Source organism: Notechis scutatus, chromosome 6 (genome assembly GCF_049901735.1).
Source record: "Notechis scutatus isolate UNSWTSFEM ecotype Mainland chromosome 6, rNotScu1.2, whole genome shotgun sequence".
In the NCBI taxonomy this organism is placed as follows: Eukaryota; Metazoa; Chordata; class Lepidosauria; order Squamata; family Elapidae; genus Notechis; species Notechis scutatus.
The window spans coordinates 60,532,116-60,552,143 of NC_142014.1; the positions used below are offsets into that span (position 1 = coordinate 60,532,116).

Consider the following 20,028-nt stretch of genomic DNA (forward strand, 5'->3'; position numbering starts at 1 on the left):
AAAGCGAGGATGGGACATCTGTCTGTAGGAGTCTAAAATTTTACTTGACTGGGGAATCAGTCTTAATTAGAATAGAACTGGAAGGGGGCCTCAGAGATCTTCTAGTCAAACCCCCTGCTCAAGCAGGAGACCCTACTTCATTTCACACAGGGGGCTGTATATATGTTATTTGTTATTACTATCCGTAGGGAACTTTTGTTCAGCTAATCTGAAAAACCACAGTTTCTTCTACAATACAAAATATGTGTTTTTTCATTGACATGTATAGGATTGCACAATGCGTTAGGAAAGTTGAGTTGGCAAGGTGGTCTCAGATGGAAAATTTCTCCATTTGTCAGTATATGAATGCACTGACAGATGATATATACATTATCAATATTCTCAGCTTGGTTATCATATTACCTGACATTTACCAATTTTCTGGGCAATTTTTGGAGATATTTGGGGCTAGAAGAATAAGGAAATAAGACCCTATTTCACTATTTTTGAGCTCCAGTTTCCTTTATATATCTAACTTAGCTGTGGCCAGGAAGCCTGGTTCCCTGTCTCATTTTTATCCAAAGATATTTAAGTTATTTGTAGATATTGATGTCTTAGTGCACCACTGTGCAGCAGACATTTTATCCCTTTTATGTGGCTTTGAAATAACATAAAAGAACTCCAGAGAGAAATCCTCAAAAGTCCCCCGAGTCTTATTTACAAAGGCTACAAAAGGCATTTGACTATTTGGGGGCAAATTTTTTATCCTCAGTGATTTCTTCAGCTCAGAGAGATCCACAGCTGGTAGGACAGCTGAAAGGATGACAGATACCTGAAGTCTTAATTTCTGCCCTGGACTTTAGCAGCCAGTGGCTCTTCCTGTGGAGACAATTGTCTCTTGTTCAGCAGTTGCATAGAGTCAATCTCCACTGGGAACAATTGAAAGATGACTGTGTAACTATTTCCTTAATTTGTCTAGTTATCTAACCTTCTCCTTCTTAATGGCTCAGGGAAGGTAACAACTGTTCCAGACAAAATACACAAAGGAAAAATGCAGCATTACTATTCTTTTCAGAAGCAAACTACAGACCATATTTAATGTATCTTTTAAAACTAAATCCAACGTAGAGGCCAAAAATAGAAAAGACTCAGCGGCTTTTTCATTTGAAGTCCTTTGGAACTGGGGCTTAGAAAGGGAGAGTTGAACTTTCCTTCCCTAAAGCACAGTATTTCAGCTGGAATATGTATCCTGTTCCTCTTTTAAAGCCCCTGATAGAGTTTCTATTAATGTCTTTGAGAAGGGCATGTTGAGAATGTTTGGCTTGACCTCAGTTTTACTTGTAAACTCCCAAGGCCATCTGCAAAACAATTGATAAATGCTGAACGAGGCATACAACAATGTTGTTGAAATTTTGTGCCAAATTGGAAGCTAGAAAATCCATAAGCTGAACCTCATGGTCTAAGGATTCCTGCCTGATGGTATAAGAACTCTTGCCAAAGGATTCGGACTAGTACACCTCTGTGCTCTATGATTCATCAAACCTTTAGGGTGCCCTCTGTGATGGGCTACAAGTTCCATCCATACAAGCATGACCAATGGTTATATATGAAGTAGTTGTAGTCCTGTATACATGAAGAATGAGAGGTTGGTGCAGGCTGCTTTAAGAAGAGATTCTTCTAGGATTTGTCTTTACATGCTGTTGTGTAGCATACATGTAGCAATAGCAATAGCACTTAGACTTATATACTGCTTCACAATGCTTGACAGCCCTTTCTAAGTAGTTTACAGAGTCAGCATATTGCCCCCAACAATATGGGTCCTTATTTTACCGACCTTGGAAGGATGGAAGGCTGAGTCAACCTTGAGCCGGTGAGACCCAAATTGCCAAACTGCTGGCAGCCAGTGATCAGCAGAAGTAACCTGCAGTACTGCATTCTAACCACTGTGTCACCATGGCTCTTAGAAAGTTAACCATAAATTATATTCCTAATATTTGTTTAGGAAATCTAATGAACATTAAGTTCCACAAGGTCATGTATGTTGCTTCAGAAAAACAAGCACTGGATCTAGGCTACAACTGATAGGCCTGTGACTGTCAGCATATTTTATAATAATATCATTGTTCTATATAATTGAGCAAAATTTTCTTTCTTATACCTAAACAATTGAAGGTAGTCACAAATTAAAATTCAACCCCTGTATTTGATTTCACTTTCCGTGATTCAGAGAAATCATTTATTTTTCATTTACGAAACAATTTCAAACCAGGTAAAACAAAAATTTTAAAATATGCATTATTAAATCAGCACAACGGTACAATCAGTACAATACAACCATTCTCACATCTTAAAGATAAAGCTTAAAACATAGCTTAAAACTTCAGAGTATAGCATGAAACAAAACTTCAATAGCAAAAGGGTGCACATTTAACTAACAGATGACATAAATGGATAATTATTTAACTGTCAGCTGAAATTTTCAGGGTCATAAAAGAGCGTCAGGAATTTGTCTTTTTAAAGAATAATTTTAAAGAGCATTAATAATTTATCTCTTTAAAAATTCTTTTAATGAAATAAAAACTGTTAAGAGAAAATAAAGATAATAAAAAGAATAGTAAAGAAAACAAGAACAAGAAGTGGTAAAGAAAAGATTACAAAGAAGCAACTTTCAATCTTCTTGACCAGGGGTGTCCAACCTTGGCAATTTTAAGACTTGTGGACTTCAAAGCTGGCTGAGGAACTCTGGGAGTTGAAGTCCACAAGTCTTAAAATTGCCAAGGTTGGACACCCCTGTTCTTGACAGTGGTTACAGATATATATTTACTTTGCCCTCTCTTTATAAGGTTGCATCATAATTTCCTTCTTTCCATAAGCTACCCTATCTAATCCTCAAACCCATAAATCACAAGTTTATTTTTGTTAGTCAACCAAAAGTCAATAAGGGGCTTCTAGTCACTAATAAATGCCGTTGTTGAACTTTCTCTATCTAACAGGTTAATTTTGCCATTTCTGTTCTCTTCATCAACCCATTCCTCAGGTGTGGGTATTTCAGAATATTTCCATTTCTGCACATATAATTTCACATACGGTTTCACAACAGTAATCATGTACAAAGTAATCTTCCATGGATCTTTTCTAATTGACTGTCCATTAATCAGTACCAAGAATTTATCTGAAAACTCCCATTACAGCATCTTATTTCTTTGAAGGACCAAAGTACTTTGCAGGTTGAGTTTGAAAATTGGATGCAGGCTTTTGATACATTCCCACTCTAAATGGCCATGTGTAAGATTCACGCTAGCATTTTCTTCAAAGAATGATCAAATTACATTTCAGTTGACTATGACATTTGGACAGGAGCCTCTGTTAAGGAGTTCTGATTAGATTGAGATGCAAGCTACCGATTTGTGCAATTAAGTTTGAGAGATGCTGAAATCTTACTGAACAAATCTAGCTTAATTCAGCATTAGATGGGACATAGTTGGAATTGTACATCAAGTCTCTAACAGCGGTAGGATGAAAAGAAGAATTCAAAAGAAATCGATAAAGTGGAGGTAATAGAAAAGTAAAAATATCTTTCAAGTCTAGTTTGCACCTGATGACTTTATGGACAGGTCCAAACAGTTTTCTTGGCAAAGAATTAAAGAGCTTTGCCACTGCTTTTTCCCAGGATGGCATTTCCCCCCCAACTTCCCATCTATTCCACAGTCTTGGAATTCCTTGTAGTTTTCCATCCAAATATTTCTGCTATCTAAAGCTTCTAAATGAGGTCAATCAGATAATGTCACATCCTGAGAGAAATTTGAGGCATCTGAACGTAATGTTGAAGGGATTTGGCACACTTTTTGACAATTACAATGATGATTACTTCTCATCTTCCCAATAACCAGATCTGTCATGGAAGATTACTAAAGACATTGAAAACAGTTAAAGGAAACAGACTAACTAGAAGTGTTAATAAAGACCATAGGGAGAATCCAATAAAAAATGGTTTAAAAAGTCCCTTCCCAATACTGTACAAAACAGACATTTAAAAAAACAAGTAACCTCATTCCAAAAATTTCTTTTGGATAAATAAATGTCTTAGGCAGATACTGAAAATACCATAAAATATGCTATTCTTGACTAGTGAAAGAACAAATGAAAAACCTTATTCAAATGATATATTGGTGTTGAGGGAATGGAAATTTTGCCAAGTGAAAGAGAGCAGTTGACTGATGGAAAAGTTCCACAGTAAACTTGTAAAATTTCTACCCCTGATAAAAGCTTAACTTGTTTGCCTCCAAGCTGTTATGAAAATATTAACATATTCCATAAGTTAACAAATGAGAGAGGAATTATATATAATAAAGCAAAAATATAATATCAACAACGGCAAATAATTTGAAGAAGGATCTTGTTGCTAGGATTATAAAAATTTTGAAATTTATTCAGAAGGGGTATATTAGAAAGCCTAGAACTATGGATACATCCCATCCTAATAGTACATTGTTTAGTCTTCTGTTCAAGTTTGAGACAGGATGTGGCTGTTTTAATGAGCTGCATTTTCTTTCATCTGTCTACTTATTAAAGTTGTTGTCTGTCATGCCCCTGTTGGAATCTGATTCCGAGGGGGAGGCTGAGTAGCTGACAGGGACTGGGAGTGTGGCTCCATTGACTGTGGAAGAAACTGGGGAAGGGCACAGTCCGGCTGAACAGAGCAGGGGAAAGGTAGAGCAAGGCAGAGGGAATTCAGAGGAAGATCCAGGCCCACCACCTCTTCATCCTAGGGCACACAGGAACTGAGAAGGGAGCAAAGGAGTTGCTTGGCTTATGGGGGAGGAAAGGGCCCTGATTCCCTTCATTAGCTGCAGCTGGGAACACGGTGTTTAAAAAGGGAGTTTGCACACAGCAACTTGTTGGGAGCAAATCGTGAGTTATCATTTATTGTCGAGGCTTATCTGTGTTCCTGGCGTCTTCCCAACTGTGTGTGTTTTGTTGTCCTTTGAAGCCTGCAATTCCTTATCCTGCCCTGTCCAGTTAATTGCTGCAGCATGGTTTGTGTGAATTTTTATTTACAGTTTATATGTACTTTGTTTTCGGACTAAATTTCGTCCACTTAAAGACTATTCTTGGGAGAGTTTTTTCTCTAGCCAAAGGCAACTCGACATTGGGGGCAAAATTGGAGGTATTAAAGGGAGTTTTATTTATGTGACTGTGTTGCCTTTGTGCCATGTTCCGGGTCATCATAGTTGTGTGTTTTTCAACCTTACAGAAACTTCAGGTATTGTATTCATATGAAACACCTCTTTTAAATCATTGGAAGTATGCACAGATTTACCTGGTACCATGGAACCAAATTGAATGATTTTTTTCTGAGGCTGTGCTTTTTATTGATAGTGATTGATCTTAAAAACATGCGCATTGTCTAACACTGCTTTTTCTTTTTTCATTATTTTCTTGGCTCAGGATTGCAAACTTCTCCTTCAAAACATGCTGGCTATTCTGTCCGGATGGAGAATGCAGTTCCCATAGTCACTCAGGCTGCTGGGGCTCAGCCCCTTCAGATCCAACCAGGGCTCTTAGCACAGGTAAATAATTAATAATTTTGGATCAAGCAACAACTTTAAGGAACTATACAGAGTTGTCAATAAAGAAGAATGGTTCACGTGTGGAAGTTATTGTGGATTTTGAGAATGTGCATGATGTTACTTGACTTTTTCATATTTTTATTTGTGGAGGGAAGAGCTTCCTGGGATTTTAAGATATTAGACAAACCCTCCACCCCATCTCTATTTTTCCTTAAGCTCCCAGCCCTGCATGACAACCGCTCTTGCAAATACATTTAATTTCCATACTTCTCTTCCGTCAAGTAAGAATGCTCCAGTTACACATGGCTTTATCCAGTGGTGGGATTCAAATTTTTTGACAACCGGGTCTGTGGACGTGGCTTAGTTGGTGGTTGTGGATTGGTGGTCATGTGACTGGGTGGGCATGGCCAACTCGATGTCACTCACATCAAGGGGTGCTTCTCCTCGCCTGGCCTTTCATGACAGTGGGGATGCTGCAATGGTCGTAAGTGTGAAAAATAGTCATAAGTCACTTTTTTCAGTGCCATTGTAACTTTGAATGGTTACTAAATGAACTGTTGTAAACCAAGGATTATCTGTACAAAAATACAAAAAGCTTCTTTTCTTTTAAAAAGCTGCCCTAAATACCAATCATTAGATTAAAAATACCTGCAAGCCAGAGTTACAAACCAGGCAGGGTGCCAGAGTACCTTGAGGAATTAAAATAGTTAAAATGCAATGATAACTATCAGCAGCCAACTCTTGCTCATAAACTGAAACCCTTTAGCAGAGAGGTCATTTAAGCTGCCCAAAAAGAGCACACCCAGGAGAAGCAATCCTTAAATCCATTTGCACTACTTAACGATACCAGCTGGTCTCACTCACCCCACAAGATATCCTAAGGAAATCATCCAGATTTGAGGAAAGGTCACATGCCCCCCACAGAGGCAGTAAAAAAATCAGTACCAAGCTTGCATCCTGCCTCTTGGAAGTATACCCCAAAAGGACAGTGCCAGATACCACTAAAGCAGTGAAAGCAGTGCCAGATAGAAAAAGAAACTATGAGGCAGGAAAAAATTCAAACACAATACAAATAATTAAATCACAACAGAAGCTGTTGCTTGTTAAACTAATTACCAGAACAAATAGACATAGGAACTACCCAGATTTCTCAAACTAGTTTCTTTTCAGGAACACGGATTAATCTTTTTCCTTCCAAACAAAGCTGAAAAGGGAAAATTATGCCATCAATAAACACAGAATTAAAGGTCACCAAACACAGAATTAAACTTTACCAAAAACCAGTTTTAGACCAAAACTCAGAAAGGGTATGTAAACTCATTTTGAATGTCAATCTTTCTAGCTAGCCAAGAAGAAGTATTCCCAAGGGAGTATTTCCTCCTAACAGCAGTGTAAAAAGCTTAAAACAACCCTTCCCCTTTAAGAAAGTATCAAGAAAAAAAAACCTCCTTCGAAAACAGTAAGTCTGGGCATACTGCCAAGAATGTAATAAGGGTGGAAAAAAGCAAAAGGAGATTTCTTCTAACTACAGGTTCTCCAAACTGCTTAGAAAGTTAACAAGGGGTTCTGTAGAACCGGTCAGAATTGGTAGAATCCCACCCCTGGCTTTATCAAACTAGCAAGAACAAAATTGGGCTAGATGATCTATGGAGCCGACTATTTCTGGTAGAAGCCTAGACTAGCAACTGTTATTTCGTAGAACAATTCTCTCAGAATTTGATTAGTAAGCTTTATCAAGAAGTTTAAAATAACAATACCAGAATTATGGCCATCAGACTACTTTCAAGTGAGAAATGTTCTGCAAATTAGGGCAGAAAATTTTGGTTTTTATTTTAATCTCGTGCTTTTTCGGTGTAAAGGAGGAATTTTCTCTCTTTAATGAACAGGGGTGTCAAACTCAAGGCCCAGGGGCTGAATCCAGCTCATGGGGTGCTTAGATCTGGTGCACAGGGCCACCCTGGAAACAGCGAAGGACTGGCCCATAGTGCCTCTGCCAGTGAAAACGGAACTTGGGAGAGCTGCGGTGGCTCTCCTGAACTCCATTTTTTCTAGCAAAGGGTTGCAGGAGGCCATCTCAGCCAAAAACAGAGCTCGGGAGCCCATTTTCTCTGGAGGAGCGTTTGGGCCACCACAGGTGTCCCCAACACGAGTGACGCTGATCTGGCCACACCATCCTGGCCATGTCCACCCTGGCCCCCTGAAGACACAACCCTGATGCAGCCCTCAATTAAATCAAGTTTGACACCCCTGTTAATGAACATGAGGCAGTCTGCATCAATTGATTCTTTTGAAAATAGACATTAGACTTCTTATCCATCTGATAAGCAGCTCTCAAAATTTCCTGGAAAGTTCAGCCACACCCAAAATACCATACTTGCAAGCAGATCCTTTGGGATGCTGGTTATCACATTTATCTGCCTTTTATTTCAAATAAAATTATTTTGAAGCAGTGCACAAAAGTGAATGGGGGTTTATGTCAGGATGATCCAGTGTTCTTGGATACCAGAGGATTTTCAAATACTGCAGATCACTGCCTTGCCTGGAACTCCTTCCAGCTTCAGTTAGTTGCTTTTCTTTTTGTGCTTCCAGGCTTCCCTATCTTGGAAGTCAAACATAAAACATGTGTTTTTTTCTTTTCATTCGACTTAATATGATCTTCTGTCCTCATGAAGGGTCATTGTTAAAGGATACTTGATTATGCATGGAGTCCATCTCTGTGAAAACTTGCCATCCTCCTCCAAGAAGTACATCTGAAGTAGAACTGTCACATTTATAAATCAAATTGAAATATTCCATGAAAAAGGGAAGAAAATAAGTTTTATAAACATCAACATGTAAAATATTTGGACAGAAGTACCTTGTAAAATTAGATTAATTGCCTGGCTCTGTGCATGGGTAATCACACAAATTATACCCAAAACATTTGACAGGCTTCTGAGTTGGCTGCATTACAGCTGGCAATTACAGCAGACAGACTAAAAATACCGAGCTGATGCAAAGACTTAATCACGAACACTTAATCAGATAAAGCAGCAGGGGAGATTGTTCAGGTAGTAATTATAGCATCTGAATCAGGAGTGTGCAACGTCTTTAGGGGTCAGAGGTCACATTTGGGCTTTGAGTGATATATTAGGGGCTGCACTCCAAGAATTAAATGAGGTCAGAATTTTCAGACTCTGGTGTTCTCTCAAGCACCTTTCCCAAAAATTTCCAAAATGCTACCCAGCCCCAATGCTATCCTTTTCAGTCAGTTAGTCATAACTTAAATAGGAATAATTGTAAAAGCAAAAAAAAAAAAAAAGAAGGCTTTGATTCCTCACAAAGCCAGTCAAACTAAGCCCAGCCCTTCTTGAAGTCTGCCATAATCATCACCTGTAGTCTTAGGACTGTGTTGAGCTCCAAGAACCCTCAACAGAAATCTGCCAAATTCTATTTTTAATGTGGCAAAACAGGTCTATGGAGATTCTCAGTCATCCAGGTCATGATTGTCCCAAAGGTGCTTTTTCAGGAAGCAACTGGACTTTGAAGAGTTTCACTTCTCATCCAAGAAGCTTCTTCAGCTCTAATAGGATAGTGGGAAATGGCAGGATTTATATTCCTTGCAGACAGATGGTCGTTTGCATTCTTTTAGAAAGTCATTGAGGCCACTTGGATGTTTATCTGTATCCTCAAGGCTGTCTGAGTACTGCAAATGTGTGTGGAGCCTTCTTGGCTGCAGGATGTTTTTTACCCTGTGTCCCTTCCCTGTTGAAAACAGACATAGGCTGTTGGGGGATGAGTCTGTGTTGTCTGCATCTCAAATCGAAGCACAAATGGTTCCTGTAGTCTGCAATTTTTCTGGAAATCCATTCATATCCCACATCATTCAAAGGGTGTTCATCCCAAAGTGCATAGCTAAATGTCTATCTCTCAGTCATCCAGGTCATGGTGTCTCAAAGGAGACACCAGGAGGCAATTGGACTTTCTTGTTTTTCTTTGAAGACATTTTGCTTCTCATCCAAGAAGCTTCTTCAGGTCTGACTGGAGGGTGGGGAATGGAAGGCATCCTGCAGCCAAGAAGACTCCACACACATTTGCACTACTCAGGTGACCTTGAGGACACAGATAAATCTCCAAGTGACCTCAACAACTCTTTAAAAGAATGCAAATGACCAGCTGTCTGCAAGGAATATAAATCCTGCCATTCCCCATCATCCAGCCAGAGCTGAAAAACCTTCTTAGATGAGAAGTGTTCAAAGAAAAAAAGAAAGTCCAGCTGCCTCCCGAAAAAGCATCTTTGTGGTAGAAGAGGAACTTAACTAAAGACATGATTGCAAATGAATTATATATAAATATAAATGAAATCAAATGTATGTTATCTCTCGGGCCCACTGTGTTTTTTCTATCACACGCACACACAAAGGGCAAATATGGCCGCCTCCTAAGAAAAGTTGCATCTCTATGCATTGTTCTTCCTTCTTTCATTGTGCAGTGGCTCTGGATTCCTGTTGAAACAGCTCTGGTTTGCACAAGGACCCTCATTCATGTCCTCATTATCCTGTGACTTGAATTCTCCCAATTATTTTTGTTCATTTAAAATCTAGGTCTTGAGTTTTCAATCTGTACTCAGAAGAGATTAAATTGCCCAGTCATGGCATATAGGAGGAATCCTAATATGACCTGTCTATATAATCTTACCTACTTCCAACAGTGAGTCATTTGAGCAAGATGACACTTGCAACTGTCTTAAATGACGCCATTAGTACTTACACCTCTGTTAGGTGACAACATCTACAGAACGAATGATGCTTACACAGCAGTGAAGCTGTTCAGCCCTCAGAATGAAGACTCAAATACTGTAACACCGCCAAGTGTTAATTTAGAATTTACCAAAAAAGGAGAAAGCTCGGGACGTTTCACTGGTTTGCTTGGGTCTAATATTTAGCATTTCTAGTTGGCCAAGAATGTTAATTCTTTTTTAATACTTGACACCATACTACTTCCCAAAGATATATCATTTTTCTAAAAAAAAACAAACCCGAAAACACTGATATTTGATTGTATATTTGTTCCTTGAATAGAAGGCATAAAGATGGAATGATATCTCAGTATAGACTTGTAACTAAATTCCATTATAGAGCAAAACTAACCTTGAACTTAGCAGGGTTTACTTTGAATAAACATTACACACATGAATACCTACAGAAATGTACTTTGAAGAATAGATGCAACCTAATCTAACTTAATTTGGAGACAGACCTACTAAATTCAGTGAATTTATTTGTAAATAAACATTATGTACCATTCAGTGCTCTGTATATACCTACCTTAGAATAAGACCCATTGAACAGAGGTTATTAAGATCATTGCTTAATGTTAGTGATGTTGCCTTCATGCTTGGTTTGAGATAAGAATGATCTAAAGTTAGATTATTTTAATCTCGAGAATATATTTTCATGGTTTATCCCTATTCCTGACTCCTGCTACTAAATTAGCTATGCTGTTGTTAGAATTTTTTGGCTGTTTTGTGCTAATCTGTTCCATGTTGTAGAACAACAATTTTCATCTGAAAACTGCATTACATTGGGAGTATTCTATAGAAGGCTTGCATACCAGTGATGGGTAGCACTATCCTTTCTTTATTTTTTTTATCATTCTCTTCTTTCTGAAATTCTCATTTAAAAAAAAAAATCTCTCCATTTTCCTTCCATTACTGTTGGCAGAGACCTAAAATTGTGGAGAATTTTGGATAATAGTTGGGAATACTATCTATGGGTTGTTTGCAGTGAGTGCAGCAAGGCTCATCACTTTGCTGCCAGCTAATGGATGACTGATTTTTGCAGCTCAGGTATAATATTCCTATCATAAGTCAACATCTGCATGTCACCTTCCTGCATTATCCTCCTCTATTCCTTATTTTGATATTTATTAAAATTATTTGCCACCCATCTCGCCCCAAGTCAACTCTTTATTCAGTATTGTGTAAAGGGTTCTTTAAAAACTGATCATCAATAAAGTTTTTTTAGCACAGAACACAATGGATTATAATAGTGAAAGGTATTTTTTGTTCCCATCTATAGCAAGCCTGGCCTAGCGGCACCCAGCAAATATTGCTTCCTCCAGCTTGGCAGCAATTGACCGGGGTAGCTACTCACACCTCAGTCCAGCATGCTACTGTAATCCCAGAGACCATGGCAGGGACTCAACCACTGGCAGACTGGAGGTAAACAGAAAAGAAACCTTGTTCTGTGGGATACTGTTTGCAGGAGCTAAGCATTGTTCAAAGTTGAAGGTTATGGCTATCTCCTCATCATCATGGTCCATGATTTGTCCTATAATTATTGGATATTCTGTTGTTCAGATTTCTCCATGAGTGGTAGATTATCAAATGTCACTCTTGTTGTCTTTTCCTCAGACCTATCATCCTATGTGCATCCTTGATCCTGAGGGGTCTTTCTGTTCTAATGACCTGAAGTTAAAGTAGTTTTCACGCTAGCCCTTTTCCTCTGAACACATTGTCCTTAATTCTTTCAGAAACAACTGATACCAAACATTTCAGTAAGCAGCAGTGAACATTTTTAGCCTTACAAGAAATGGATGGTTGTGATAGTTTATAATAAAAATCAGTTGCCTTAATGGGTTGAGCCTACAAAGACTCAACCCTTTAAATAAGATACAAGAGCTCTTAAATGCAATATAGAATTTAGCATGCTAACTATCTCTACCTAAAATAATAAGGCACCAATATGGAATATCTTGATAACAGTGTCCAGATATCAGAAAGAGATCAATGATGTTAGAAATGACAAGACAGCAATAAAGATGAAATCAATATGGTGGATATCCTGCTTCAGTATATACTAGGATTGGAGAAAGAACTCTTAAGAATTCACTTGACAACACCTTTAAAAGTCTGGATGTGACATTGGGAAAAGTTATTGCACTAAATATTATTTCAAATGCAGAAGGATTTCATGGGTGTGGGAAGATGGAAAGAAGTGAAAGTTATTTCTAAAATGCTTCTTAGATACATGGTATTGCCATTGATTTCTGAATTTTTGAAATATGCAAATTTCCTTTCTCTTCTTGCAGAAATACACATGCTCACGGTAGCCATTACAATCCCATCATACAACAACCTGCACTTTTAACAAGTCATGTCACCCTTCCAGCAGCCCAGCCTTTAAATGTGGGCGTAGCTCATGTCATGAGGCAACAACCAACCAGCACCACCTCCTCAAGGAAGAGTAAACAGCACCAATCATCAGCAAGGTATGGGTGTGGGACGATGATCCATGTGGGAGAGAGACAAGCAAGCTTTTGTCTGTTCTTCATACAGTCTGTTGATTAAAAAGAGAGGAGAGATCCAGTATGGAGATATTAACCTCAGTCATTTCATTCATTTTCTTTTCACTGAGCAAAGGGTTTTGGAAATTGGGGGGGGGGGGAACCTTTAGATAATCAGAATATGCTAAAAATTTTGAATGAATTCGAAATATCCTGTTTTGACTGTGGAGCAGCTGTTTTAATTTTGAAATGGGCTGTTTCAAAACACTTGGCAAGTGTTTTCAACTCAAAATAACTCTGTTTCAAGTGGGGAATGCTCTTATTTGAGCTCAAAACACCTCCCAAATATTCAGAACAGTCCATTTTGTATTTGGAATAGACAGTTTTAAATTTCAAATGCTTCAGTACAAAACATGTTACACATTCCTTTCATGAGCGATGTTTCCAGGGTAGATGTGGCACTGTTGAATTCCTGCATGTACCTTTTTAAATATGCACAACTCAAATTTGCTCAGGTCAGGCATTATTGTCAGAATGCATAGCACATGAATGCTCGCAATTATCTCCCCTCATTGCCAGTTGACAATGTACAAGAGAAAAGGCTTGCCTGTGCATACTGTATAGGCTTTTTTCTTGCAGGCACTCACACTGAATATCTAATGTCCATGAACCCAATGGCGTTTGAGTGGCATTGGTAATGGGGTGAGCCTTAATTCAACTGATGAGCAGTAACAATACCTGAATGGGTCTAATACCAATGAAGTAATCTTATCATCTTACATTTTGAGATGCACACTGTAAAGTGTGAATAGTGGAAACAAGTCCAGAAGTCAGAATTAAATAATTCACTAGCTGATCTGAGTTTGCTCTAGATCACAGGTGTCAAACTCACTGGGTCACGTAACATTTCACAATATTTCCCCATTCATGGAGCTGGTATGGGCATGGCCTCATGTGACACATTCATCCCGCAGGCCACCAGTTTGACACCCCTGCCCTAGATAATTGGAAAACATTTTAATATACTAAGTTTCTAAGTATCAGTAGTCCATTATTTATCTCCCCATCAATCAGGATGAAGTTCATGGGGAGGAAGAGAGGATAGCTCCTACCCTTGCAGCTTCCCCTATGTGCACCTACACATTAGCCAGAGAAATGATGCTGAAGAAAGGGACTTTCAAGATGTGGGCAAATCAGAGGCAAAGTCTCGGTGATGCGTTCTTTGCCTATCTGTGATACCTACCATCATTCTGGTCAGAGATATTGCTGATTGCAGAATGGATGTTTTAGGAGAAGTCTTCATTCACTGTTTTTCTGGCTCGATTTCCTTTCCAAGTAAGATTCTAGCCCGTAATATAGGTGACATCAGCCTATGAGCAAAGTATCGGATCACATATGAAACCCTCCATCGATATTATAGCATTCTTTCCAACTGGGTGTAGCAGCACTTTGTCAGGGCAAACACTCAAAACATTTGCGGACTGTGCCTCTTGAGAGTGGAATCTAATCAATGTGTCTGTCAAAACATTTCTTTTAACAAATCCTACAATCCTCTCAGTAATAGGAGAAAACATTGAAATAGATCCACATTTTATAAAATGGGGACGCATCCTTAGTTGTTTGCTTCTGGCTGAGGCCAGAGAATCTATAATGAATTTATAACAGTCTCTGTTTAAAACCCATCTGTTTATAAATAACCCTGCTTTCCAGCCTTCTTTCCCCATGTGAAAGGAAGGATAGAGACCGCAGAAGCCTGGTCAACCATTAAAACAGGGAACAGATTCTCCTAGCACATCCTGGCCTGCTAAACTTCCCCCCCTCTCTCCACCACATGCACATGATATTTACTCTGGGAGGTGGGAGATAGGAAGAGGCCCTTGCAGAGTGCGCTGTTCTGTAGCTTGAAATCTGCTTCGCATGATAATACAGTATACAAATGAGTGATGCACTTCTCCGGGAGAAAAGAATGCTCTGTGTCTGTCATTGGTATTCAGCCGGCACCATGAATGCTACTGTTCAATCATTTGTTATGCAAAGGACTCATTGCAGGGTATATGTCCATAATTCCCCTCCCTTTGATAACATTCCAGCTTGCTCTTTGTTTGGCCAATCTGAGCACTCTGACAAAGGCTGGCTGGAGAATACTTTTGCCAGAAGCAAAACTTAGCTTGCTTTTGATTATTGTAGCAGATCACATTGGAACATCAACCCCCACCCCCCACCCCCCCAAAAAAAGAAAGAAAGAAAGCAATTGTAAAAGTAGGTTGGCTTTTTGGAGAGTAAGTAGTGGGTCCAAGGGGAATTTAGTGCCTTCCCAAATTCTGACCGGCTTTCAGATGTGATCCATACAGACCTGCATTTTAAGTGTTCCAAATGCTTCTGTTCCTAAACAAAATGGCAGCATAAATGGAAGAATTAGAAATATGTAGGATGCAGATCTGCAAGACAAAAAGCTTTTGCTTTTGGTGTGAGTTCCCTCACTGAACCCGTATGAAGTCATACTCCTTTTTTCTGGGCTAGGAAAATACATGTTTTAATTAAGGAATCAGTAACCTTGCATGCTGCCATTAAAAAATTTTTTTTTCTAGCAAACATTTTTCTTTGATGGGTGCAGGTGTTTGGAAGATGCCTTTTAATTTCTTGAAAGGGCTCAGTAGAGGGATAATGCAGCTTTTTTTCTATTTTGCTCTAGAATGGCATTATCCTGGTTTACTAAATTAAACTACCAACTCTGATGTAGTACATTGCATGACTCCAACCAATTTTGGCTTAGTCAGTAAAACCATGATTTGAATGTCTAAATCCAGACAGTGTCAAAGATATTAATGAGTTTTCATGGCATCTCACAGTTGTCAGTATTTAGTAACTGTCAGTGGCAGTTCATCTGGAGCTCAGCCTTGGTAACGCTGAGTGACTGGCTCACACAATGTTTTATGGAATAGTTTGTTTAGCGAGTCACAGTTGGCTGGGTTTTCCTATTGCAGGAAGAAATTATACATTTCAGTTTATAAGCCACAATACACTAAATCAAAACCGTTCCCCTTAATTCAAATGTTAGCCTGAGCTCCTTGGAAGAAAAGCAGAATATTGAAACAAATATGTAAAGAATTGAGGAAATGAACAGCCCATTCTTACCATCTCAGAAATATTTGTCCTTTTATCTTCCACACTGCACTGTTTTCCTTCAGCCCAAACAGTACTATTCTTCTATAAGCATCCATTTTCCTATCTCAATAGGTTATTGCATTGAAAGGCTTTGTGGTTAAAGAATTATTGTTGAATTTAAAAGAGTTAGATGTGTCCTGCTGGACAGGGGTTGTGCAGCACAAAGCAAGCTTACACGTAAAGAACAAAATCAGGAAGATAAGGAAGCTCCACCAGAACACAATGAAATAGTAGCCAGTATTTTTGTCATTCTGTGTCTCTCCTACACAGGTAGTCCTCGACTTACAACAGTTCATTTAGTAATAACCATTCAAAGTTACAGCAACACTGAAAAAAGTGATTTACGATCATGTTTCACACTTGTGGCTGTTGCAGCATCTCCCTTGGTCATGTGATCAAAATTCAAGCACTTGGCAACTGACTCATATTTATGACGGTTGCAGTGCACTGATCCCCTTTTGCGACCTTCTGACAAGGAAAGTCAATGGGGAATCCAGACTCACTTAACAACAATGTTACTAACAACAACTACAATGATTCACTTAACAACTGTGGCAAGAAAGGTCGTAAAATGGGAGCAAAACTCACTTAACAAATGCTTCACTTGGAAACATACATTTTGGGTTCAGTTGTGATCATAAGTTCAGGACCACCTGTATTCTACTACTCCCTTTCTTTCCCCATTCTCCACAACAGCAGCAGGTAACGTTTTTCTATGAAGTGGATCGAGATCCGCAAGAAGTCATATTGAAACAAAGAAAATCTTGTTTTTTGCGTGCATTTAATATTTCTCCCCCCCCCCCCCTTCCTGTCACTGTTTTCAGGAATATGTCCAACTTTGAAGTATCTTCTTCTCAAACGATCAGCTCTCCACAGCGGTCTAAGCGAGTAAAGGAGAACACCCCTCCTCGTTGTGCAGTGGTACACAACAGCCCAGCCTGCAGCACCTCTGTCACATGTGGGTGGGGAGATGGACCTTCTAGTACTACAAGGGAACGACAGAGACAAACAATAGTCATCCCTGACACCCCCAGTCCCACAGTCAGTGTTATCACAATCAGTAGTGACACCGATGAAGAAGAGGAACAGAAGCATGCACCTACAAGGTAAACTGATAAGCAGATTTGTTGCTCAGCAGAAATATGTAGGTATGCACTGCTTTAGAGTTATTTATCACTGAACCACTGGCTAATCTTTGTCATGCAGTTGAGCCAATCCATTGATTTTAATTAACACAGCTTCTCTTTTGGTTAGCAATAGCATTTAGCGTTTAGACTTATATACCGATTCCCAGTGCTTTACAGCCCAAGCAGTTCACAGAGTCAACATATTGCCCCAACAATCTGGGTCCTCGTTTTACTGACCTCATTTGGGAACTACAATCTTGTTTCTCCTAGGTTGATCAATCCAATCTACGCATGCTAGATAAGCGATTGTATTTCATGCAGAGAGGCAGCCCAGTAGACTATATGGCATTGGAAAATTATTCCCTGATTATTAGAGATTGATATACAAATTCCACTTTGTAGGAGGTAATTTGGTATTGTTAAATTTCCTGGACAATTTCTGAACTTTTGGAAAATGAACCCAGATCTTTTAAAAATCTAAACCAGGTCCTTAATCTGATTTGTGATAAAGACAAACATGCCAAAGTTAAGAAAAAGATGGCATTTAAATTTAAAAGATTAATTTCAGATTTTATAATGATGATTTGGATATTGCCACAATTGTGTTAACACTTTTAATTAAAAAAGAAAGAAATGTCCTGAAGTCATACTTGGTTTCTGGTAATGACATGGATATAACCATGCAGTTTTCTCCTCCTCCTCCTCCTCCTCCTCCTCCTCCTCCTCCTCCTCCTCCTCCTCCTCCTCCTCCTCCTCCTCCTCCTCCTCCTCCTCCTCCTCCTTTTTTGCAACAACCCAATCTAGACTAAAACCCTAATATTCCCCATAGAACTCTTAGAAAAATTAAACAGCATTAAGGACTCTTGTCCTTAATGCTGTTTAATTTTTCTAAGCCCAGACAAGTTCAAAACTAAGGTTTAAATCAGGCAATATGTAAAAATCAGGTTTAAATCAGGCAACATGTAAAAAATATCTCGTGGTTGATATAACATATAGACATACACATACATAGTTATTTTTAATAACTTTAAGCTGTTAAATATTTCTGAAATGCAAGCCCCCAAGGCAGAAAATAATATACAATAGAAAAATGGAAGTAAAATATTAGAATAAGCTTTTGACTTCAATATACAGCAATCCATCTATATATTAAAATAGTATATTAAAAATAGAGATATAGCGATAAGCATTCTTATATAAAATTTATCCATTATTTATGGCAGCATTCCTAATTCAACATTTCTTAGAAAATAAATCCCACTAAATTTAGTAGGTCCTACCTTCATATAGACAGGTTAGAATAAACTCCAGAGAAACTGCCAGTAATAATATGAGTACAGGTGAAATACTTAGAAAAGTCACTTTTTCTTCATTAACAGTGCTATCTTATTCACGTTTATATACCATATTATTTATATCTAATGGAGATAAAGTGTACAAAGGAATCAATCATGCATACATACTAAAGTAAGTTGATGGAGCTGAGAATTTGTCCCTGAATAAGTAGGCACAGGAACAAGTTAATTATGCTTTAATCCATCATTTTACCTATACATTTTAATCAATAAACATTTTATAGATAATCAATTCTCGTGATTTGGAAAACAGTAGGGAAAGAAGTCTTCATGTAATAAAGACAGCCTTATGTTCTAGTCTAACATAGTAAAAGTGTGCCACCTAATGGAGAAAATTCTTGAATGTATTGTACAACTGAAGAATATTTTTTATTTTGAGTGGGCATAATTCAGAGTTCACTTGTTGATCAATAAATTGATGATCAAATTCCAGGTATGTGTTTTATAAATACAAATTCTTTATTAAGATTAGGTTTCTGGGATTGTGTCCCGAGGCATTCAAAGCAAATCACAACAATATCAAAATGCTGATATGTATGATATGTTTATAACACAAAGGCCACCATTCCATTCTAGTGCCCAATGTCTGATGCAGGGACATTAAGTGGGACGTTGTGTAATGATGATATAATTCTGCCATCATTTGCTCCATATAGTATTATAGTTTCCCCTTAGTAGCATAATATTGTGGAAATGTGGCTGCTCAGAAAGGCCTTGAAGAATGAATGAGGCCACGCTATCTCAAAATGCTGGTATGTCAGAATCAGTGAATGTAATTGTATTAATTGATTTTGATTTTTATTCTTATATTTATACTGTAAGGTTCTCTGGAAATGGAGTCTCATATAGGCTGTAGTGGTAAATAATATTTGGAACATACCCCCCCGCCGCTTTTTTTTTTTTAGGTCTGGAAGCCCTCTTTTTATTTTTAAAGTATTTTGGTTTCCAAGGACTATAGAGATCCAAGTGATGCAATGATATGGTGTTTTGTAATTTTCAAAGGTGGCAGTTGAAGAGTTTATAAGGATGGAAATTGGTATGGTCTTGCTTTTCAAAGGTTTAACAAATCCCTTTCCACTCAGGGATGGTATTCAGAGGGTTTTGACCAGTTCTGGAGAACTGGTAGCGGAAATTTTGAGTAGTTCGGAGAACAGCAAATACCACCTCTGACTGGAGATTTTACAGTATCCTTCCCCTGCCATGTCCACCAAGCCATGCCCACAGAACCAGTAGTAAAAAAAATTTGAATCCCACCACTGTTTCCATTGCTACTTCTGCAAAACAGCAATGAAAAAACAGATTTATGCCAGCTCAATCTGGTCGTGCTCCAAAGGTTCTAGATGGAGGCCAGAGGGTTACATGCTGGCTGTGAGGCTGTGGTTGCTGAGGTTCAGAAACATTGCTTTAAAGCACTTGTTCAAAGATTCATTCCCTACATTAGCTAATAGCAGAAGAAGCTGACACAAATCTTTTAGAAATAGGAGGAACAAATATAAAGTTTTAGGGTGCAGAAAAATCAGTAAATATTTGTGTAAGATGAGAGTTTCCATTTTAATATTTCCTTAG

At 38.4% G+C, this 20,028-nt stretch overlaps 1 protein-coding gene across 3 annotated transcripts in view; it reads left to right on the top strand.

The window, feature by feature from the left end:
• The window catches only part of HIPK2 (homeodomain interacting protein kinase 2), a 144,257-nt gene that overhangs the window by 116,530 nt on the left and 7,699 nt on the right, over window positions 1-20,028 (top strand). For all 3 annotated transcript variants that reach the window (XM_026695042.2, XM_026695043.2, XM_087968488.1), the window contains exons 9-12: window positions 5,428-5,549; window positions 11,609-11,751; window positions 12,621-12,800; window positions 16,805-17,086. In XM_026695042.2, the coding sequence (XP_026550827.2) occupies window positions 5,428-5,549; window positions 11,609-11,751; window positions 12,621-12,800; window positions 16,805-17,086 (727 nt within the window). The remainder of the gene's footprint in view (window positions 1-5,427; window positions 5,550-11,608; window positions 11,752-12,620; window positions 12,801-16,804; window positions 17,087-20,028) is intronic.